Source organism: Engystomops pustulosus, chromosome 7 (genome assembly GCF_040894005.1).
Source record: "Engystomops pustulosus chromosome 7, aEngPut4.maternal, whole genome shotgun sequence".
In the NCBI taxonomy this organism is placed as follows: domain Eukaryota; kingdom Metazoa; phylum Chordata; class Amphibia; order Anura; family Leptodactylidae; genus Engystomops; species Engystomops pustulosus.
In genome coordinates this window covers 130,428,815-130,452,898 of record NC_092417.1, presented here as the reverse complement: position 1 = coordinate 130,452,898, position 24,084 = coordinate 130,428,815, and the positions used below count along the sequence as shown (strand labels likewise).

The following is a 24,084-nucleotide window of genomic DNA, read 5'->3' as shown; positions in this document are numbered from 1 at the left end:
GCATGTCTGGTGCTGAGGTGGCAGGTGTGTGTTACGTGGGACTGCATGTCTGGTGCTGAGGTGGCAGGTGTGTGTTACGTGGGACTGCATGTCTGGTGCTGAGGTGGCAGGTGTGTGTTACGTGGGACTGCATGTCTGGTGCTGAGGTGGCATGAGGTGTAAGTGAAACAGGACTGCATAAACAGTAAAAACACGTAAAAAATTACAGACACAAATTCAATTAATAAAAAACCTAAAAAAAACGCCGCCCCCCAACACAGACACCAAAAAAAATAAACCAAAATTTCTTTTTAAAAAAAACATTTTACAAAGCAACTATCATGGATTTGCAGTGGCAGCTGCAGTCTGGCCACTGGGGCTCGGCGGCGGCTGCCACAGTCTGGTCACATGGGGAGAGGGATACATTGTGCGTTAGCCGCAGTCTGGTCACATGGGGAGAGGGATACATTGTGCGTTAGCCGCAGTCTGTACGTTTGGTGTCTGCGGCGTTAGCCACAGTGTGGTGGTGGGAGGTCTCGGCGGCCGCAGTGTGGTGGTGGGAGGTCTCGGCGGGCCGCAGTGTGGTGGTGGGAGGTCTCGGCGGGCCGCAGTGTGGTGGTGGGAGGTCTCGGCGGGCCGCAGTGTGGTGGTGGGAGGTCTCGGCGGGCCGCAGTGTGGTGGTGGGAGGTTTCGGCGGGCCGCAGTGTGGTGGTGGGAGGTTTCGGCGGGCCGCAGTCGGGTGGTGGGAGGTTTCGGCGGGCCGCAGTCGGGTGGTGGGAGGTTTCGGCGGGCCGCAGTGTGGTGGTGGGAGGTTTCGGCGGGCCGCAGTCGGGTGGTGAGAGGTTTCGGCGGGCCGCAGTCGGGTGGTTGGAGGTTTCGGCGGGCCGCAGTCGGGTGGTGGGAGGTTTCGGCGACTGTGGTTGGGGGGTTGGTGGCATCGGCTCCAGTCTGGGCAATGCATGATGTAACATCACTATAACTGCCTCAATTTGCTATTTAAACACAGAAGATACTGACACAAGATTTTCTTATATAATTAGCGTCTATCAACATTATATACAGCTATGAGTTATATACTTGTATTACTGAAAATTTCATACTCCTTCCCGGCTAAAAATACTCCTCAAAAATAGTAAGAGGAGTACTATTACCCTTCTAGAAATATGTTAGTGCGACCTCTGGGTGCACACATTTCAAGAGTAGTGCAGAGGACGCCAAATTAAAGGAAATCTACCATCAGGATCATGGATTATAAACCAAATACACTTACTTGCTGGTGTGTGCCCCCTTTATTAGGAGCTGCTCTTCTTTTAACTTCTTATGCCCTAGATTTATGAGAAAATATGCTTTAAAAATTATGCAAACTGGCCTCAGGGGCTCCAGGCTCCATTAACTTTTATGGAGCGTGGAGCCCCTCATGCTCATTTTGAAGCCTTTTTTTTTTTTTTTCTAATCTTAGACATTAAAAGCTTAAAGAAGAGTGGATCCTGACAAAAGGGGCACACACCAGCATGTAAGTGTACTTGGTTTATAATCCATAATCCTGATCGTAGATGTCCTTTAATGAAGATAATGCACCAGTTTTGATTACTTTGGAACACTCTGCACACTCCACAGTTTTGATAAATGTAAGAAATTGTGTTTTAACTTTTTAATTACAAAATTATTTAAAGAAATATTTGTTATAGAACTAAAACCGCATTTCAATGTGGCGTTTTTATTTTGTTTTTAAATGCATGTGTTTTGGCCAAGCCCCCTCCCACTTGCACTTTGGATGCTTTTAAAAGCGCACCAAAAATATGACTTAGGAACCCACCATCAGTCCACAGATGCTGCTGGTGCTGCTTAGAAACCCAAAGCTGAACTATACGCTAGTTTGGTCTTATTTTCTTGCAACAATGTGCCCCATAGAAATTAATGGCTGCGTGAAGAAGAAGGATTGCACTTTGAACACATCTTAGAGAAGCACATTTTTCACTTGTTGCTGAAAGATGCTGAATAAAGGGAAAGTAGCTAGTAGCTCTGATAATTGGATGTGAAAATATGATACAAAAAATGAATAGTCTGGTAGCACTGAAACAAGGACCAAAATCATATCGATATACTTTATGTAATAAGAATATCTAGGTGATCGGTGAAGAATTATCTTAAACCTGTTAAAAAATCTATTCTAAGGCCCTTTCTACATGCATGTTCTGCGCATGGTTTTGACATGCAGAACTGGTATTGCACTCTGACCCATTGGGGCACAATTACGGAGAAAGTCGGAAACTTCAGTAAAATTGCTCTGCCCGTGATTAATGCTGGGTGCGACCAATTCATTAAGAACGTTTGCTAGAAATCATGAAACTGTTCCTTCCCTGCACTGGTCCGACAGAGTTCACCAACTTTTTTGCGGCTGAGTGCCCAAACTGCAACCCAAAACCCCGCTTATTTATTGCGGGGTGCCAACTAAAAATTAAAACAGTAACTTATTGCTCCCTTTTCAACAACTTTCAATCAGATTGGCCTCCTGAGGACAGCAACACAGTAGAAAGATGGAAAATCATCATTTTAGCTTCTTTCCAGTTTCCTTCTGTACACAGAGAATCGTGGGGCCAGAAGAAGGTCCTCCAAAAATAATTCGACCCTGTCTGATTCTCCTACTTCCCACAGTCCCAAGTAGCGAAGTAAGTATCAAAATATGACTGAAAGCAGGAAGATTCTTTGAATCCTGTCTGGTGTGCTGGGGCGATGGCCCGAGTGCCCACAGAAAGGGCTGTAGGTTCGCCACCACTGACATAGGGCATGCGACAGACTTTGCATGTTAAATACAGCGCACGGTCCGACTGAGTGTTGGAACGCCCCCTAATTTGTGTCGCATAGAAGCTAGCGCAGCTGCGACACTTCTTAAATACCTGTGCAAGCCGTTTTCACCTAAAAGTCTGTCAGAAAATTGCCGCAAAGGCTTTAGTAAATGTGCCCCATTGTATTCAATGGGTTTGGTCAGACTTGCATTGTTTTCCACATAGTCACATGTTAAAATCACGCATTAAAATTTAAGCATGCTTTACTTTTGGAAGTCACGCACATGAAAAACATGCCATACAAGTCTATGGCGATGCATCAAAAACGCATTGCACTCTGAGACACATGCAACTTCAATGTGTTTTTTATTACTAGCCAATTGCCATAGAAAAGATAGACCACAAACATGAGTCTTTTTTTCGTGCGTAAATAACAGATTGAAAATACAAAAAAGTGTATGAAAAACGCTAATGACTCCTAGGAAAAACTGACCAATAATGCAGGCAAAAATGTCAGTTTTTAACACGTTGTACTCTGATGTGATCTACAACGCAAGTGTGAAAGAGGCCTTTTTACTTCTATATGATAAGTGAAACGTGTATTTTAAATATGGTCTCATTCTGAAACTCTCTATTTTTGTTAATGTATTTATATCTGGAATATAAGTACCTGTACATTCTTTTAAATTATCTAAATCGCTGCTTGCCATTCAAAAGTACATGATTATGCCTCCAGCAGCCACCAATAAGAGGTCTTAGATCAGACCCCAGGGTTGCCATAGCGACAATCAACACCTGAAAATACTTAAAGGGCGCCAATTAAACTGGGAATCTCCCTGCTGGCATTTAAATGCTGGGGTTGCATTGAACATGGAATTGAAAGGGTTAACACAGGTGTCACATGGGGATGTCAGCTGTAGATTACTGTTGACACCCTGTGTTTCCCAATGAAACCCATGAGACCCATTTTTTTTAACCACCCAAATGAATCCATAACTTACATTTCCCAGATGCCCACTTTACATTAGTATGATTTTTTTTAATCATCCACTCATTTTTTTAGTATGTTATGAGGCTTAGAACTTGGGCATGATTTATGACAATCTATTTTTAGAGGCACCTGCTCAGCTTTCAAGTGACGGACAGGCCTAAATAATAGTAAAACCCCATACATTTCCCCTATTATGGAAACTACACCCCTAAAAAAAAACACATATAAAAACACTTTTAACAATTTTTAATCCTAACGATTTAAAAATTTGAAGGTTTTTTTTGGACAATACATTAATTTTGTCCCAAAAAATTAAACATTCACAATGGATTAAAGGATAAAAATTTTAACAAAGTGTGATACTCAATTTCTTCTGAGTTTGCTGATATCCCATTTATAGGATATATGCTGTATGGGCAGGGCCGGCTCCAGGTTTCACTGGGCCCCTGGGCAACAGTGCCTCACTGGGCCCCTTAGCTCATGTGGTGGCATTAAAAACACAGACCTTAAGAAACCAATATTAATATACAGCCCCCCAGGCTTCATTAATTAATATAAACCCCCCAACCAGAATACAGTAATTAATATACACCCCCCAGGCTCCATTAATATATAGCCCCCCAGGCTCCATAAATTAATATACACCCCCCCAGGCCAGGCACCATTTTTTAATATGCCCCCCAGGCTCCATTAATTTATATACTCCCCCCAGGCTCCATTAATTGAGGCCCCCCTTTACTAATTAAAAGGCCCTAGAGGCCTCCCTTAACTAATAAAAAGCCCCAGCCACCCTTTACTAATAAAAAAAAGACCCTAGCTTCCTTCCCTATACAAATAATAACCTTATATACTTACCCTTGATGTCTTCTTCCGCATACCTTCACTCCTAATGGCGATCCACCCACCTTCTGTAGCTCCTGCACCGTGCGCCTCTGGTCACGTGACCTGACATCAGGTTGCGTCAGTCACGTGACATGGGCGCGCGGTGCAGGAGCTACAGAAGATGGGCGGATCGCCGACGCGGGGCTTGTAGGTAAGTATGGGGGCAGAAACACGGGGGCGCGGCGGCAGCGCTACACAGGAGCACCATAGTTCGGGGAACTTTCCCCGCGGCACACTCAACCATGTGTAGCGGCACACAGGTTGAAATTCACTGCCCTAGAGGGTCTAAGAAATAGTGGAAAAAAAAAAAGTTTAAAAAATTTATAAAATATTAAAAGTTCAAATCGCCCCCTTTCCCTAGAACTGATATAAAACATAATAAACAGTAAAAATCACAGACACATTGGGCATTTTGGGACGCGGCAATACCTAATCTATCAAAATATAAAAACGGTTATAACCGGCAGTGACCTCTGAGACAGGAAATGGCGCCTAAATGTCCGAAACGCGACTTTTACACCTTTTTACATGACATAAAAAATGTACTGTATATACTCGAGTATAAGCCGACCCGAGTATAAGCCGAGACCCCTAAATTTACCACAGAAAACTGGGAAAACGTATTGACTCGAGTATAAGCCGAGGAAGTTATATACAGCCAGCCAGCCCCCATGTAGTATGCAGCTAGCCCCACATAGCATACAGCAAGCCCCCATGTAGTATACAGCCAACCAGCCCATGTAGTATACAGCCAACCCCACGTAGCATACAGCAGCCCCATGTAGCATACAGCCTGCCCCCATGTAGCATACAGCCTGCCCCCATGTAGTATACAGCCTGCCCCCATGTAGTATACAGCCTGCCCCCTTTCAGTATACAGCCTGCCCCCTATTGTGTCTGCCATGCATTAATGCAGAAGTGAAGGAAGAGAAGACAGCAGGGTAACGGTGAAGGTGAGTATTAGATTTGTGTGGTTTTTTTTTTTAAGAGTTCGGCAGGAAAAGGGGAAATAGGAAGCAGGCTGGTGGGGGCAGTTACAGAAAAGGGGACATTGGAAGCAGAGGGTGGGTGGCAGCAAGAAAGGGGACAATGGAAGCAGGGAAGGCTTCGAACAGGAAAAAGGACAATATAAGAAGCGCCCCACTTCTTCAGGAAATGGGACAATATAAGGTAGATACACAAGGAGTTACGGTAGGGAGTGCAAATATACATTTTTGGCGAGACACCAGACCCCATCCCACTGGGCCATGGGCAAAAAAAGGTTGGGGACCATTGCCCTAGAGCAGTGGTGGCACACCTATGGCACGGGTACCAGAGGCGGCACTCAGAGCCCTTTCTGTGGGCACCCGGGCCGGCACACCAGACAGGACTCTAAGAATCTTCCTGCAGTTCCAAGCAACTTAAAAGATGCTGCTTTCAGTCATATATTAAAGTGATACTTCGCTACTTGGGAATGTAGTAAGAGGGAGAATGAGTAGAAAGGAACAAATTATCTTTGGAGGACCTCCCGCTGGCCCCACGATTCTCTGTGTACAGAGGGACACTGGAAAGAAGCTAAAATGATGCAAATTTTCCATCTTGTCCTCAGGAGGCCAATATGAAGGTTGTTGAAGAACAGGGAGCAATAAGTTACTGCTTTAATTTTCGATCGGTCGCTAAAAGGTTCGCCATCACTGCCCTAGGGAGTTTGAAAAATAGTAAAAAAAATTTAAAAAGTTAATAAATTCAAATTACCCCCTTTCCCTACAACTGATAAACTGTAGAAATCATAAACATGTTAGGTACCACAGCATCCTAAAATGTCCAATCTATCAAAATATAATAAGTTATTCTCAATATTTAACCCTGTAATGGAAATTAGCACCCTAATGTCTGAAACGCCACTTTCTTCAGTTTGCAACAAAAATTTTAAAAAGTGATCATCTCTCAGTAATATCCTCTACAAATTAAAGAAACTGTATGTATTACCAGTATGTGGTGTTAGAATATTACAAGAGGAAACGGATTCGTATACTCTCATTACAATGTACACAGAATGGTAAAGACTTATGTAACAACAAGTACTTTGTTTCTTTGTATATGTACCTATACTAAAATCTTAATAAACTGTTTAAAAAAAAAAAAAAAAAGGTGGTACAGTCCACAAAATGGTTTCAATGAAATCGTCATCTCATCTCGCAAAAAAGGGCACCTACCACAGCTCCGTACACTGTGGTATAAAATAGTTATTAGTACCAGAACATGGCAAAATGAAAATTTTTTCTTTGTACAGAAGGTTTGAATTATTTTAAATGTATTAAAACACATTAAAACCCATATAAATGTAGTATCCATGTAATCATATCGACCCAAAGAATAAATTAGACATGTCATTTGTGATGGATAATTAGAGACTTTAAACCCAATCCCACAAGAAAATGGCACAATTGTGTTTTTAAACAATTTCCCTGCATTTGAATTTTTTTTTCCGCTTCCAAGTACACAGCATGGAATATTAAATACAATCACTGCAAAGTGCAATTTGTTATGCAGACAAACAAATTTGAAGCAAACTAATTCCTTACGCAGCTCTTTACATGGAAAAATAAAAAAAATATAGATTTCTGAATGTGGGGAGTGAAAAATCAAAAAGGGCCTGGGTGAGAAGGGGTTAAAGGGACCGCTGCCAGATCAGAGCTTCTCTCGCTCATCCTATCATTTCCTATGGATACGATTTTATTGTAGATGTATAGAACCTCTAGGTGCAGTCCAAACCTAGAACCACAGAGGTGCACAAGGCTTTCCCATCCCCTGCACAGCCAGTGAGATAAGTGATGTAAGAGGACAGTCATGTCGGCCTCATTCCCTAATGATAGATAGCAGGAAGAAATCACAGGAAGGCAGTGACTCCACATCGCGCCCCTCCCCCTCCTCGTCCTGCGCTCTCCCCCCTCCTCGTCCTGCGCTCTCCCCTCCCTGCACATAGTGGAATACTTGCCGTGTGTTATCCTCCTGCTCGCCTCATCTCTGCGAGCAATGACTGACAGGACACGGCTCCGGGCAGGATATATGTAGAGACTGGCGGGCGCTGGAGCCGGGGGCAGGACTGTAATGTGACTGCCATAGCGGGATCGTACAGCCAGGACACTGCCCTTTCTTCAGCTGATCCCGGAGCAGCCATGTAAGTTGCTCTGATAACCGCTGTGTGCGCTCAATCGCGGGTTAAGAAGCTTTGGGAAGGATCAGTGTATGCGCTTTGTTCGGTGCCGTCACGGTGTAGAGCAGGAGCGGCAGGGCCGGAAGGGTTAATGGACCGGGCTGCAGCTGTTTAGTGTCAGCCCCGGAGCCATAGCGGTGCTGGATGTGTGTGGGTATCAGGAGGCTCCTATGTCGTCTGCTGTCTCTATGCCGAGGCCACTGCTGCTCGCACTAGGCCACAAGTCTCTGCTGGATAAATGTGACATTCTCTGCTGATTATTCACTTGTGTGAGGGGGAAGTTTATGGCTCTGGCCCCATGTGAGGAAGAGACTTGTGCTCAGTAATGGGGATAATGGCCTCCCCCCTGTCCTGCCCAAATAATGGTCTTCATCATCTGCTTAAGTTCTTACCATCATAGCCATAGATGTCACTAGGGAGCAGGGGCGCAGTGACTAACAAAATCTGAAGATTCACTTTGACTTAGAAAAGTTACAGATGTAACCAGATTGGTTCCTATGGACAACATCACATTATTAATCAGGCCGTACACTCTTGATTGTTCTAACATATAGTGACATTATGGCAAATCTTGTGTACAGACTGGGCAAAACCACAGTGGAGGCATCCACATGGCGTGGATAAATGTCAGGGAGTCGGTTCAGATGTGGACTTGGGTTTTATCCGCACAGTTCAACTTTTACATTGTATAAGGCAGTGATGGTGAACCTTTTAGAGACTTATTGCCCAAACTACAACAAAACCCACTTATTTATCACAAAGTAACTGATTTGTCACAGCTTTCAGGAGTATCTGCATCCCGAGGACAAAAATACAGTAAAAAGAAATTCAGATGACTATTGTAACTTCCCTCTAGGGGTGGCATGGAACTGGACAAGGTTACCTTGAGCTCTGTACTGGGGTGACAGCCTGGGTGCCCACAGTGAGTGGTCCGAGTGCCACCTGAGGCACCCATGGCATATGTTCCACCACCATTGGTATAAGATGTAATCCAAAGCATATCCATGAGAAAGTGTGTGTGTGTGGGGGGGGATTGGATTTCCGGTGACATCAAATGTCAGCGATTTTGACTGCCCAATCCGAGTTGAGTGGCATGTGTATGGTGGAGTTCGCTTATTGCAGCCAGTAAGGGGAGACTGGACTAAGTTAATTTACAGTCATTGCTCCACGAAATATATACTTTGGGTGAATCTTTCTACCTTTTTAATTTTTTTCATATTTTCATTCTGCAATGTTTATCGAATGTACGTTTACATGGGCCGATAATTTGTCTTTTAACATAAATGGTTGATAGCGTAGCAACTTGTTTGGACTTGCATTCTATTCTTATATTCCGATAAAGAATGAATATTTCGGGTGACTTTGTTAAACTTTGGAATAGTTTATATCTTATCGGAACAAAATGTTCCTGTCTCAGGTTTTGTCCTCGGTGAGCAGCCTAGGATTTTGGGGAGTAGATAATATCCATACTACTCAGTCTAACTATAATTTGCTTGAATACTGCTATTGAATAATTGTATATCTGCCTGCAACCCATCCATTGAAATGAGAAGCAACATACCCGTTATTGTGAGCAGAATCCGGTAGTTTAAATATGCATTGAATGACAAACAGAAGTTTTTGACCCCATATTTAAATCGGTTGTGCGGTTTAAATCAGGTTTTTATATAGAAATATAAATTTCATATGTAGGTATAAAAGCTAACTTACAATATGTGCTATTCTTACCTGTATTCGTCACTTTGGGTCATTGCTGTGCCATATGTTACTGCTGGCCTCTGTTTACAACCAGTGACATGCAGCGCCATGCTAAACTGAGAGAGCAGTTCATAGGTCATTTGTTATTTTTTTACACCACATGGGGGGAGAGGTGGGAATTGTGTCAAATGCTACCATGTAAACATGCCCACAACCCAGCCTTTTGTTTTGTATTTGTTTTTCAGGCGTGATTTTAATCATTTTGGTATGTTTTTCCATGTATCTTCTTGATTTATACTTTGATGCGTGAAGAGGGGTTCAGACTAGGACCTGCTCGACTTGGTCCCTTAAAATAACATCATAGGGCACTGATCGGTTAAAAAGCAGGTAGTGGAGTCATGAGAAGACCAACTGATTCCAGAAACATTACACAAATTTTGATATTTTCTTTAAATGTGTGTTCCATTCCTGATGTAATGATTTAGGCCAAGGGTGAGCAACATTTTATTAGTCCACGGGCCAAATTGTCAACTTTAAGTTGTAGCTTATCTAACCAGCACCCTAGATGCACAAACAACCACAGTACAGTGCAAACTGACACTCCAGAAATTATAAATACCACCCTAAAACCACATACTGCATTCAGAGCTGACAGTAATAGTGCAGACCCCATAGCAGTCAATGATAATGATGGATAGACCATCAGAGTAGGCAATAATGGAGACCTCATAGCAGAAGAGTGCTAGGGACCCCTAGGGCAGACAAAAAATTCCTTTTTTTTTCCTGGCTCTTCTGCTCCTTGCACCATACCGCAGCTTCTTCTCTCCTCCATGTGCTGTTCTGTGTCCCACGCTGGCTATATGCGCTGACATCAGGTCCTACAGCTGCGCCAGGAGCAGGAGAGGACCTGGGAGAACAGCCGAAAAGTTCATAACCCTCCTGGGTCCTCTCCTGCTCATGGGGTCCTTATGCTCAGTATCCCTAACCTGATTCATACAACCAGTGTCAGGAGTTGGGTCACAGAGTGGAGCGGTAGGAGAGTTTTCGGCAGAAGTAAGGATTTCTCACCTGCACACTGCTACCCAGACTTCTGCACCAATAAACACTTCCGTCAGCAGAGTGCAGACTGCAGCTTACCACCACTCACCACTGCTAGAGTGACCAGGAAAACAGGACTGCGGTGACCATTTTGGTGGAGCTGGAGTCAGAGTTTACGTTAAGGAAATTGAGTCGGAAGTTTGGCTTACTGCCCTTTAGTTGCAGCTGTATTCCAGCCGCGGGGGCGAGTCCCAACTTTTACCCAATGCAGCATGCTTGTGTATGTTTGTCACCTACTTGGCTCTTATGTCTATGGGCAGAAGAGTTTCAGGCAGGAGAGGATTGAGCTATTTGGAGTCGCTGATAATTTTTTTTTGTAATTCAATATAGAAGCCTATTTAAGGTATAATTTTTTGTGAGGTGAGATGACAATTGTATTGCTACCATTTCGGAGACTGTATGCCCTATTGATAAAATTTAATTCCAAATTTTATGTGTTGCAAAATGTCGAAAAAGAGGTTCCTGGGTTTACCGTTGTATGTCTACATTTTTGTTCAGTAGATTGGTGTTTATGGGATGTGTCAATACCTAGCTTGTTTGACTTTATTTGTTTATTTTTACATCAGTTCTAGGGAAGGGGGGGTGAATTTGAAATTTAGTTTTTTTTACTGTATATGCAGACCCCTTATGGGGTCATAGGGGGCCACATTGTACCTACCATGTACAGTATTTTTTCGGACTATAAGGTGCACTGGAGTTTAAGGCGCACCATCAATAAATGCCTGCTAAAACGTCTAGGTTCATATACAAGGCGCACTGGACTATAAGGCGCACCTGATTATAAGGATGAATGACCAGCAGGTGGCAGACCTGTGCATAGTTCAAGGCAGCTGTTGTCTGTAAGTATGGTACATATATAAGGCGCACTGTACTATAAGGCGCACCTTTGATTTCAGAGAAAAATACGGTTCATTGCAATGAATGGTAGTTACTAATGATCTGTTACAATGTGCCACCGACAGCGCAATTGGTAATTTCCTATTAACCATTGGATTTTTTTAGCTATAATGCTTTTATTTTTTTTGTCATTTCTTTCTTGTTTTTTATTATATTGAGGTCAAATACAAATTACAAATATGAAATAAATTTGTTGCCTAATGTATTCAAACATAGCAAAATAACTTTATGCTTTTTTTGGGACAGTAGATTTCTTGTTTGTCAGATATTGTTTTGCGTTACAATCTGAATAATTTGGCTTCCTCTGTCTCAGATGTAGCTGTCATACATTCCTCATCTTGTTTCCATATGTTCAGTATTTCTGTTACTCATTAAAGAGTTTGCCTGAACCTTACTAAAATTGTGTCCCTCGACAGACCGCCATACTTTATGCAACTACATTTATACATTAGATTACATTTTACAACATTGAAGGACCTCAGAGATGTTATGAGAACTAGCCACCAGATACATAATAATATATAAGTGGCCGGGGGGGGCCCTGTTTGCTTACAGAGACAGACGCTTTACTACGACAACTTATTATCACCTGGCATGGGTGGGACATGCCAGACAAGCATAAGTAGTTTATGCAGAGCGTGTCTGCCTCTGTAAACAGTCCCCTTTCAGCCACTTATATATTCTTTTAACTCCTTCACGTCCAGCACAGAAATACTAATGGTGTATGAAAAGGGCTCACGGGGTGAGCCCTTTCATACAGAGGTGGGGGTTGTGCATATTTCAGCAAATACCCATTTCTAATACCGTACCCACAATCGGTGCTAGCACATTATCTTCTTGATCACCAGTTGCATTTAAAAGACGTCGGAGCATGGGTGCCGCCATCTTTGTTGAAATTGGTTTGCAGTGATCAAAAGGTCATGAAATTGGTAGCAATTAAAACGTCAGCTCATCTTGCAAAAAATGACACCACACAAGCTCTGTACACTGAAGTATGAAAAAGTTATTAGCGTTAGAAGATGGTGAAACAAATGTTTTTTTTTTTCATACACATTGTTATAATTTTTGAAAATATATTAAAACACAATAAAACATATTAGCTTTGTATCACCATGATCGTACCGAATTAAAGGGGTTATCCGGGTTTAAAAAATTTTTTATGGCCGGGCTGGGAGGGCTAGTTAAACATGTACTTACCTCCTCCGGCGCCGCTGATGTCCCGCGCCGTGGTCCCTTCGATCTGTGCCCCTGTTTGTTTACAGGGGCATGGAAGCCGCGCACAGGGAGCTTCTGGTCAGCGATGTGGACGGCTCCTCCCATCCGTCCCTATCTCTCAGCGTTGTAAGCGCTGGGAGATGGTGCGCATGGAAGCTTCCGGCCGGCCGGAAGCTCCCTGTGCGCGCTTGTAATGAAACCGGCGCACAGAGAAGACCGGCCGCGGCGCGGGACATCGGCAGCACCGGAGGAGGTAAGTACATGTTTATTGTGTTTAAATAGCCCTCCCCAGCCTGGCCATAAGAAATTTTTTAAACCCGGATAACCCCTTTAAGGAATAGAGTAGTTGTATCATTTGAAACAGGCAGTGAATCGTAAAAACTGAGCCCTCAAGAAAGTGATGTAAATGCATTTTTTCGCCAATGGAATTTTTTTCAAGCTTCCCAGTATACGGCATAGAATAAAAAAATGTCATTGAGAAGTAAAACTTGTTACGCAGAAAATAAGCCCTCACACAGAAAAATTAGAAATGTATAGATTTTTGAAGCTGTGTCTTTAAAGGGTTAAACACTCAAACAACCCTTGGCCAAGTTATACATTTTGGGACAGTACAATCTGCATGTCTACAGAAGATGTAGGTTTTATTGGTTTTTAATGGCCTATTTTCATCTGGGCATTCACATTCAATTTGAATCATTTGCCACATATCTTCAACCGCATGTTATTAAAAAATGTAATGTGCCGATACATTTACATAAATGCAACCCTGCTGTCCATTATAAATAAGGCGATCGTCTTTGGATTTGACCACTGCCCCACACTGGCAGTGTGCTACTGAGGCACCCAATTTGTTTCTGTGGGCAATCACTCCAGCAGCGATAGTCATCGGCTGAACTACAGGTGTAGCAGCCATAGCATCTACTATGGGGCCCAGCGTGGTAGTGGGCCACGGCATCTGGACTATTGGAGGTGAAAATGTTGTATGTGTATATTTGATTTGTATATGCTGTAATTTTGTATTTATCTGTGATGTGTATATGCTGTATGTATAGAGTATATTTGTTATCCACAAGCTCCTTTTTAAAAAAAAAATAAACTCTAAAATGTATACTAATGAGTCTGAGGGTCTCTGGTGAGTGATTGCAGCTCTCCCTTTCCCTCCCCTGCACTTTCTGCTCATGTTAGATTACACTGGTAGGGGGAGCGGGAGACACGTTCTGCTCATTGTAACAGCCTCCAGCACTGAAGGGCTCTGGAAACAGCCCACCCAGAGCCCCTCATGTTCATTGGCATCATTTTTAAAAGTTTATTGTAAGGAAGCCATAGATAACAAATATAACAGGGCCTGGATCTATAAGTAAGTGCCTCTGGTTTATGATGCCTGATTTTGAAACCACTTGGCAGATAACCACCCCAGATAAGGGCTTTTATGTGTCCCCTGTGTGCTCTGCTGCTGTTAGTGTAACACCTCATGCCCTGTTGAGCCTTTTCCAATATCTTCCCTGCAGTCCCCATCTCCCAGAAGTTCTAGTAATAAAAGGGGAAAGCTACTTATTCTGCTCCCTCAGTGGTGGTGTGCAGAACTGCTATACGGCGCATGTGCACACTATCTACCATGTGCCTTTATCCCATTTTTCTATTATAGAATTCAAGGACAACTGGCATCAGTTTACCTGAGGAATTACCATATGGAAAATCATCTCATGAATAGTGTGATTCTTTGATCTTTGAACTTGTGAACCTGACTACATTTTCCTGCAGTTACCACTAGGTGGAACTCTGTGCATTATTAGAAAATAGTAAAGCATCTAAAGAACTGGATCTTGTGGACTAAACTTCCACCAGTGGTGACTGCAGGCAGGAAGTTTCTGTAAGAACTGTGTTGGTAGATCACAAGTAAACTCGCTGTTTGGTACAGATTGATCAGGCATCGGAATAAACACCATAGTAGAAATGGAGTTGGAAGTTTGTTTGTTTTTAAATTAAATTAATTCTCAGAAAGTTCAAGAGGCTTTATAAGAACAAGTACTTTTCTATGGCAGCTTCTAAATAGGAAAAAAATAAAAGTACTCACTCACTGGTTCCTATGCAGTTGTTCTTTGTTGTAATTCATGGCTTGTTCTTTGTTCAGAGGCAATTCTAGTTCCTAGTCCTATAAGTGATTGACAGCTCTATGTCTGGACAGTTTTACATGGACTATCAATCACTGATGGGACTATTCATTTGACTGGCCCAAAGCATAAAAAAGCTAAAACTTACTCATGACTGATTTTGTTAAATGCCAACACTATATATAATTGTTCTCACCAATATGCTGCATATCAGGCTACTACACTGACATTGCTTACATTGATTTATGCTCTTAATCCCTTCCCACCAAGGCCCTTCTTTTTCAATTTAGTTTTCATTTTTCACTCCCCACATTCAATAATCTGTTCTAATATTCAATAATCTAAACCCAATGCAAAGAGCTGTATGAGGGCTTTTCTGCATAACAGATTGCACTTTGCAGTGTTGGTATTAAATATTTCATGTGTAAGTGGGGGAAAAATTGAAAATGCAATGAAATTGTTAAAAAAAAATGTATTTGTGCCATTTTCTTGTGGACTTGGTTTTTATTCTTTGGGTCTATTTCCATGTACAACAATCTATGGTACATTTAACGATCCTGGTATTAATTAACAATAATAATAATTCTTTATTTATATAGCGCACACAGATTACGCAGCACTGCACAAAGCATACCAAATTGGTCCCTGTCCACATGAAAAAGCAACATTTTTTTTTTTTTATTATTTAAAGACCATTTTGTCAGCAACTTCTGTAACCTCCTTTTAACTCTCCAAACTCTGACTTTCATGCTGAATTTCTTGTGGCTCCATTCATGTTGGAATCATTAGCCCCAATCTCTCATGTTTAGGAGGACTTTTTGTCCAGGTAGCTGTTCGTAGTGATTTCTGAAAGATAAACTAATACTAATGTATGCTGGTGGTGGTGGGGGGGGTTCGTGGGTAGCAATGGCCAGGTGTTATTTGCAGGGGAGCCTTACATTTGAAAGCTTGGAAAAAAATTGAACTAGGTCTTATTTTGATGGAAATGGGGTAGTAGTAGATAGGACTATACTTTATGGTGACAGGTTTTCGTTAACACCTTAAGGACACTGCCTAAAATGGCTTTCATGACATAGCACTTTTTATTTTTTATCTGACTTGGCCATATGAGGGCTTGTATTTTCCAATGCGTCTATTATTATGGTAAAAATAGTTTAACCCCTTATCACCGACACTAGTTTTCAGCTCAATGACCAGACTCGATTTTTCAAATCTGACATGTCTCACGATAATTGGTTATAACTTCGGAACGCTTTAACATATCCAAGTGATTTTGAGAATGTTTACTCGTGATACATTGTACTTCATGTTAGTTATAAAATTTAAGTGATACGTTTTGCGATTCGTTCTGAAAAAAAGTGAAAATTTGGCAAAAGTTTGTAAAAATTCTTCATTTTCCAAGTTTGAAATGTTCTGCTTTCCAGATAGGAAGTAAAACTACCGTATATACCGGCGTATAAGACGACTTTTGAAGACAGAAAAATCTTCTGTCTTCTCTGGGGTCGTCTTATACGCCGGTAATGACGGCGTATAAGACGATCGCGGTCGGATCGCGCTGAGCCCTCTCCATAGCCGGTAAGTCTTACCAATAAAACACGCGATCGGTGCTAGCACCGATCGCGGGTGTTTTCACAGCGATGGCTGCCGGCAAAGCTGCCGGCAGCCTCAAAAAGATGCGCATGGGACATACTCACCGCGCCGTCTTCTTTCTTCTGCTAGGCGCCGCCATGTTTTTCCCCGGGGCGGCGCCTAGTATGACGTCAACAGCGGCGCGTCATACTGGGCGCCTGCCGGGGAAGATCAATGGCGGCGCGGAACACTGAAGACGAGCCGCACGAACATCGGGGCCACCGGAGGGTGAGTATATAAGTTTATTTATTTTTTAATGCTGTGCTGTATACTACTGGGGGCTGTGCTGTATACTACTGGGGGCTGTGCTGTAATGTTAATGTTGTATGCCTTATGTTTATGAGCTATATAGGAGCCTTATGTTTTCCTGCTATATACCTGCATGTCATGAGAATTTAAATTAAAAAAAAGGACCATGTTAAATTCAAATCTGTTTTTTTAAAAATTTTTACCGGTGTTTTGTATGCATTGGAAAAGGGGTAGTCTTATACGGCGAATGTATCTTAAACTCTATATTTTAAACAGGAAAGTAGGGGGGTCGTCTTATACACCAGGTCGTCTTATACGCCGGAATATACGGTACCCAAAAAGCTTGATAAATTACATTTACGGAATGTCTGCTTTATGTTGGGATGATATTTTATGCGTCCTCTCACTTTTCTAGGATGTTATGAGGTGCAGAACTTTAGGTGCGATTTTTCTCATTTTCATGAAAATTGCCAAAACTCACATTTTGAGGGAAAACTCAGCTTCCCAGTGACTTTGTAAGGCCTAAATAATAGTAAAACCCCATAAATTACCCCACTATAGCAACTTCACCCCTCAACGTATGTAAAACAACTTCTATTAAGCCCATTAACCCTTTAAGTGTTTCACATGGGTTAAAACAATATGGACCTGCGATTTAGAAACTATGGAATTTTTTTGGAAAATACATGCATTTAGGCCAAACTGACAGTTTCAGAATAAATTAAATGATGAAACGCACTGCAACGTCTGATGCCCAATTCCTCCAGAGTGTACTGATACCACATATGTGGTGGTAAACTTCTGTACAGGCGCACGGCCAAGTATAGAATGAATGGAGGCGCCATTCACAGCAGATTTGTATTGTCACATTGTACTACCTATACATTTTTATTTTTTTGGTAATGCAAACATATGAGGGCTTATTTTTTACGGAATGAGATACAATGTATAGATAATTCATTTAGGGGGGTCTATAGCTTATTCATGAGATTTTATTAACTATTTCAAGGGGTACACAAACAAAATCATCAATTTTTATTTTGGATTTTTAGCAATTTTTTTCACCCCGCTCACCGTAATGTAAAAATAATATTTTATCTTTATTCTCTAGTTCACTACGATTGCGGTGATACCTCATTTATATAGTTTTTCTTACCTTTGCTCAATTTTCCTCAGCAAAACCAATATTGGAGAATATCGCATTGTGTTTACTATTGACAACTTTTTATTGCCATAACTTCTGTATTTTTATGTTGTCAGACCTGGTTGAGGGCTTATTTTTTGCGAAAAGAGTTGTTCTTTTCAGTCGTATCATATTAGGGAACGTAGCTTTTTTTGATCACTTTTTAGAACATTTTTTGTGATGGTGTTTGATGAAAAATTGTATATTACGGGAAGTTTTTCGTAGTTTTTTTTTTCATCGTTCACCGAGCGGGTTCAATATTGATTTAGATTTGTTGTACAGATTAATACGGACACGGTGATACCAAATATGTATGTTTTTGTGTTTTATTTACTGTATTTGCATTTTGTGTGTTACTGGGGAGATTATGGGACTATTATTTATTTAATTATATTATAAAAAGATAAAAAAAATGTTTTTAACTTTTTTACATTTTCTACTTCCTGGCTTGAATAAGCGATCATCCGATCGCTTATTCAAGCCTTTACACTGCAGTACACTTGTATTGCAGTGTATAGTGTAAGTAACTGAGCATGCTGTGCATGCTCAGTAACTTACAGCCGGGTCCTGCCAGGAAGGCAGGACCCGGCGAGAAGAGGAGCCGACAGCCTCGGGTCACTCGTCGGGACCCGGGGCAGCGGCAGGAGGGATCGGATCCCCCGGTAAGCACACTGGGGGGGTCCGATCCACGGGGGACACACTTGCACGCCACGGTCATGCTTGACCGCGGCGTGTAAGGGGTTAAACTCCCGGGATCTGAGTTTTTCCGATCCCGGGTGTTAGTGCCGGGTCTGGGCTGTGATATCACAGCCTGACACCGGCACTATACTGACCCGATGTCCCGATATCATCTTCTGACGCGGCGCCGTAGAAAGGCGTCGCGTCAGAAGAAGTACCCTTAATGACCGACGTAGAATCCCGATAGGGCGGTCATTAAGGGGTTAAAGGAAGTCTACTACCAAGATCAAGGAGTGTAAACAAAGCACACTTACATGCTGGTGTACCCCTCTCCCCCTATCCCGGAAGAATCTGCTCTTCTTTTAGCTTATTATACCTTGTTTTAAAAAAGCATTAACAATTATGCAAATTAACCTGAGGTGCTCCAGTCTTTAATAAAAGCTATAGAGCCCAGAGCCCCTTAGACTCATTTGAAAATTTTTAAAACAAGAGCATGAGATGCTAACCGAAGAGTGGGTCCTTCCAGAGGGGGCACACACACCAGCATGTAAGTGTGACTGTTGGTTCTGGTGGTAGATGCCTTTAATGATGCAAATTTATTTACTGAATGGAATAAAAAATGCTTTTTGCCACTTGTTTTTTTTTTTTTATTTTAAAACTCTTATGCAGTTAAAATAAAATTATTCTGTAGGTAAATTTTTTTTTTTTTTTTTTAAATTGAGCAAATAAAAACGCTTTTTTTAAGGAAATTTGCTTATGTGTCTCCATATTCCGAGAGCTCAATTATTCATCAATTAAAAGAGCTTGTCTATTGCAGGAAAAGGTAACGGTTAGATTGGTACTATTATAGGGTACATCTAACTTTTTGTTCAATTTCTATTACATTTTTTGGGGAGGTTTGAATTAGTAATTTATTAGTTAAGTATTTTTATTATACCTTTCAAAGCACGAGTTTAAAATGCATACAGGCGGTCCCCTACTTAAGGACACCCGACTTCCAGATGGAACTCTCTGCCCACTGTGACCTCTGGTGAAACTCTCTAAATGCTTTATTATAGTCCCAGGCTGCAATGATTCGCTGTAAGGTGTCTGTAATAAAGCTTTATTGATAATATTTGGGCCAATTGCCACAAAACATTTTGAAACTCCAATTGTCACTGGGGCAACCATTTTTTTTTTTTTTTTTTTTTTTTTTTTTTTTTGCCTCGATCTACAATGATATAAAATATATAGTTTCAACATAAGAACAAACCTATGGAACCTATCTTGTATGTAACCTGATGCTTGCCTATAAGACTCAGTCTCAGACTGGGCTTAATAGGCCACATTACATAGGCGACACAGATGTCTTTATCTGAACCTACTGCTAATGAGAGGCTTGGTCACTTCAGAGGGGTCTTGATGTCCAAATGCTCCTAAACATTGTGACACTGCATTAAACACTGTTCAATGCTGAACTGGCACGCACATCCAGCTGCAGTGTTGAAACAATTACCCATAGAGTTTCTCCACATTATACTGTCCTTTTTCAAGGTCCAACAGCCTTCTCGGGAGACTTGAATGAGTGTGTGATTTAAAAAAAAAATGCAGAATTTGAGAAGGCACAGACTTGGAACAACCAACTTCTCTTGCTATGGCTGATAGGGTCACCCCTTTATCCTTCACCTGGACAACCTGCTCCTGCAGGGTTTCAGTCCCTTTGAAAGTGCTAACTGGAAAGTTAGGCTGACAGTTAAATAGGGTTTGTCAGAGAATTAATGCATGTGTTAACAGTTGCATTTTGTAAACACAAGTGTTAACATCAGTTTAATTAGATCAGGCTCTCTTCAGCTGCTGCAGCATGTTTTGAAACGTATGCGTTAAACGCCACATGTGAATGCATCCTTAATTTACCTACGAATTTTATCATTTTACAATTATTTCATGTAAATTTTTATTATTTGCTTAAGAATATATACAGTTTATGGGTACATATAGACAGCCGTATGCCCGCCCGCAGAGAGAAGCGGGACACACTGCCGCACACACAGGGAAAGATGGAGAATGCTCTATATTTTCCCTGTGTACGGCACCGCACTGCGCCATTGTTGTCTATGGGGATAATGCATATACATGCAATGCATATACCCTTTACCTACATCTCTTAAACGTCCTCATATATGTGGCACCTCTATGGTAAAGGGTCTATGAGATATGTCCTGAATTCTGGGAGCTTTAACTTTGATCTGGGCACCTTTCTTTCTCCTTGGTATCTCAGGGTACCTGGCACCATGAAACGCAATGTTATATCCATATAAAAGAGGAGATTCTCCTTTTTCAGAGGAAATAAGCCAGGGATCCAAAGTAGTGCTATAGCCCACTGAAATGTGCCCCCCTCCAGCTTCTTAGCCGGCAGATGCAGGGAGAAGCTGGAGGAGGGTTCAAAGAGGAGCAATAACATGAACGTTTTCATTTCACACCATCCCTCCATTTTTTAACACCTAAATTAGAGTATTCTTAATCAAAACTCTATAAACTGCAGAAGGTTTCTATTATTGTGCAGCTAATACAATGGCACCCATATACACCCATATAAGAGTGTCCTTTATTAGCTTATTTTATGTATATATAGTTTATTTTTGTTAACATTGTGTACAATGATCTATCTGTGAGAAACTGCAAAAATTGCTGCTTTGATGTGAGTTTTCGATATAACCTGGGATGGGGGCACCATCTCCAAACCCTCAATATAAAGCAGCAAGGCAGAGGAAAGAGGAGAAAGAAGGCGCAAATATCGTGTGATAACGTCAGACAATATAATGGGTCTACTGGTACGAGACCCTCACCTGGAATCAGATGATAGAGACATATAATCATATGAACCACTAAAGCTGCCACTCCTAGACTGCCACGTTCACCAGCGGACCAGGATCCTGGGACGATGTGGAAAAATGTATACACCAAACCCGAAGGAGTAGTCATAGCGCCGCTCTGACTACTCCTTCGGGTTTGGTGTATACATTGATGTGAGTTTTATGCATGCTTACTTGGGAAAAAATGTGGTGCAATTGGTGAAAAAATGCATTTGAGCAATTTTTCTTGTGGGCTTGTTTTTACAGGTTTCTCTTTAGGTTGTAAGTTGTGTATTGTATCACTTCTAAAAGTGATAAAGTAGTTTTATTCCTGTACAAATGAGGCAGCATAAGTCCTTTCTTTCTAAAGTAACAGCTCCAAGTGCTACAACAGATGCAGCAGAAACCTCTGATAACGCTAACAAACACTGCTGCGCTGTACACTTGAAACGCCGGACGCTGGCGCTGCCTCTTCCCCAGACCGCCCTGCCCTTTCCATAGGCTGTCATGCGCCACTCAACGCCCCCTCTCATAAATACGCCGGACCAATTTGAGAGTGTCTGCTAGCGTTATCGGAGGTTTCTGATAATTCTAGCAGTGTAACAATGCTGGGACTGTTGTAGCACTAGGAGCTGCTTAATTTGGTAAACAGCTCCTAGTCCCATTTTTAACAGTGACAGTTCCCTTTTACTTTGGCTTCATCGTCTGCCCATGCCTACTTATTTTGCGCGCCCCATGTGCATATGGGTGTGTGTGTGTATGTATGTATGTATGTATGTATGTATGTATGTATGTATGTATATGACTAGGGGCCGAAACGTTGTGACTTATTGCCTTAGGCAATATTCTGTTCAGATAAGTAAACCCTCTAAGTGCTTTCTGTCCTTAAGTTCTGTAATGGTGAATAAAGCACAGTAAAGTACACTTTAAAGGGATTATCCAGGTTTTAAAAATAACTGAGGCCCGGGCTGGGGAGGGCTAGTTAAACATAATAAACATGTACTTGCCTCGTCCGGCGCCGCCGATGTCCCACCCCGCGGCCGGGCTTCTCTGTGCACCGGTTTCACTACAGGGGCGCACAGGGAGCTTCCGGCTGGCCGGAAGCTCCTATCCGACACCATCTCTCAGCACTTACAACGCTGAGAGATGGCGACGTATAGGAGGAGCCGGCCACATCCCGGACCGGAAGCTCCTTGTGCGCGGCTTCCGTGCCCCTGTAAACAAACAGGGTCACGGATCGAAGGGACCGCGGCGCGGGACATCGGCGCCGCCGGAGGAGGTAAGTACAGGTTTATTATGTTTAAATATCCCTCCCCAGCCCGGCCATAAGAAATTTTTAAAACCCGGATAACCCCTTTAAATCCTGGAGTGCTGCTTTTTTGCGCTCTCTCTATATATAAGTCGCAACATTTCGGCCCCTAATTTCTGAAACTGCTATGTATTTGTATACGTATATTCACACACGCACACGTGGGTTCTGACTAGCATGTTATGTCTACGTAAAACTAATGTAACTCACAGGTTGTGCACAGTACCAAATTTATCTTCTTAATGCTTTCATCTCCCTCCTGTATTGCTGGTGAAACCTGCTCGGTGTGTGACCTCTGCTGTCTCTAATATACTTTCTATTCTAGGATTCCATGCTATTCCAGGCATCAGAGTGTAAGAGACAGCCTGGCTGCCATTGTTTGTTACACATCAGGATTTGACTCATCATGAAAAGGGTGATGTCAGATAGTTTGGCAAGGGAAGTATTGGGAGGAAACCTGCCTGGCCCTTTCCTGTCTTGGACTTGCTGGACCTGGCTCTTCAGCATATGTGACAGTCTGGATTTTAGCAGTTGCACAGGGGCAGATGTGGAGATTAAATATATTCATTTTTGTCTGAGGCCAGCAACATGAACGGCAGTCTTCAAGGTAACGGCCATGTGTGGTTTCACTATAGACTTGTATGGAATAAACTTTAAATAGCCATGTTTTATTAGACAATGCTACTTAAAATTGTATTGTAGAAAGAGATTTGTTTAATTTGCAATTTTATCTGATCTTGTAATCAAAACTTGATTTAAACATTTTAAAGGAACTTATGACTGTGGTATTGTAGTTGTACGATTCTACTGTATAGTTGTAACGCTACTAGTTGTATTCTCATTTATTTGTCTGACTATTAGTGGACTGTCCGTGCTAAGCCAGGTATTTTATGTTACAAATCAGTATAACTTCTATTGAAGTAATTTTATAATGGTCAAGACATGCAAACAGATTATCTCCTTTGATTTAAAACCTACCTTTATGGGCAATTTTGTACATGCCTATAAAATATGCAACCTAGAAATTAACCATAATTAAACCATATTAAACCATAATTGAAATCAGAAAAGCACAACAATGTAATAAATTTTTATTAATTCTTATTTTTTTTTAGTTATTGAGACTGTGTAAAAAAAAATTATTTTGTTTTGATTATGATTATGGGTTTTGTTAAAGCTCAATTGTTTACATAAAGTGCTTTCACTACTATGCAAATGAGCTGTAAAGAGTCACTCTTTGAGTGAAATGAGTCACCTTTTAGAGTCTAAAGTGGGAGCTTCACTTCAGGTTCCTCTACCTTTTTGGTTCTGTAGTACCTAAAAAGCCATGCTAATCATATTAAAGTGAAGAG

The 24,084-nt window shown here is 41.7% G+C and overlaps 1 protein-coding gene across 4 annotated transcripts in view; it reads left to right on the top strand.

Annotated features, from left to right (window-relative positions):
- The window catches only part of RIPOR1 (RHO family interacting cell polarization regulator 1), a 234,848-nt gene that overhangs the window by 69,197 nt on the left and 141,567 nt on the right, over window positions 1-24,084 (top strand). Inside the window, exons 1-2 of one of the 4 annotated variants that reach the window (XM_072117793.1) lie at window positions 7,507-7,798; window positions 23,058-23,339. The exons of 1 other annotated variant lie outside the window; for it this stretch is intronic. In XM_072117793.1, the coding sequence (XP_071973894.1) occupies window positions 23,321-23,339 (19 nt within the window). In that variant the 5' untranslated portion in view covers window positions 7,507-7,798; window positions 23,058-23,320. Of the gene's footprint in view, window positions 1-7,506; window positions 7,799-23,057; window positions 23,340-24,084 lie in introns of those variants that run through there. 2 more of the 4 variants (XM_072117797.1, XM_072117795.1) reach the window with 2 other exon arrangements.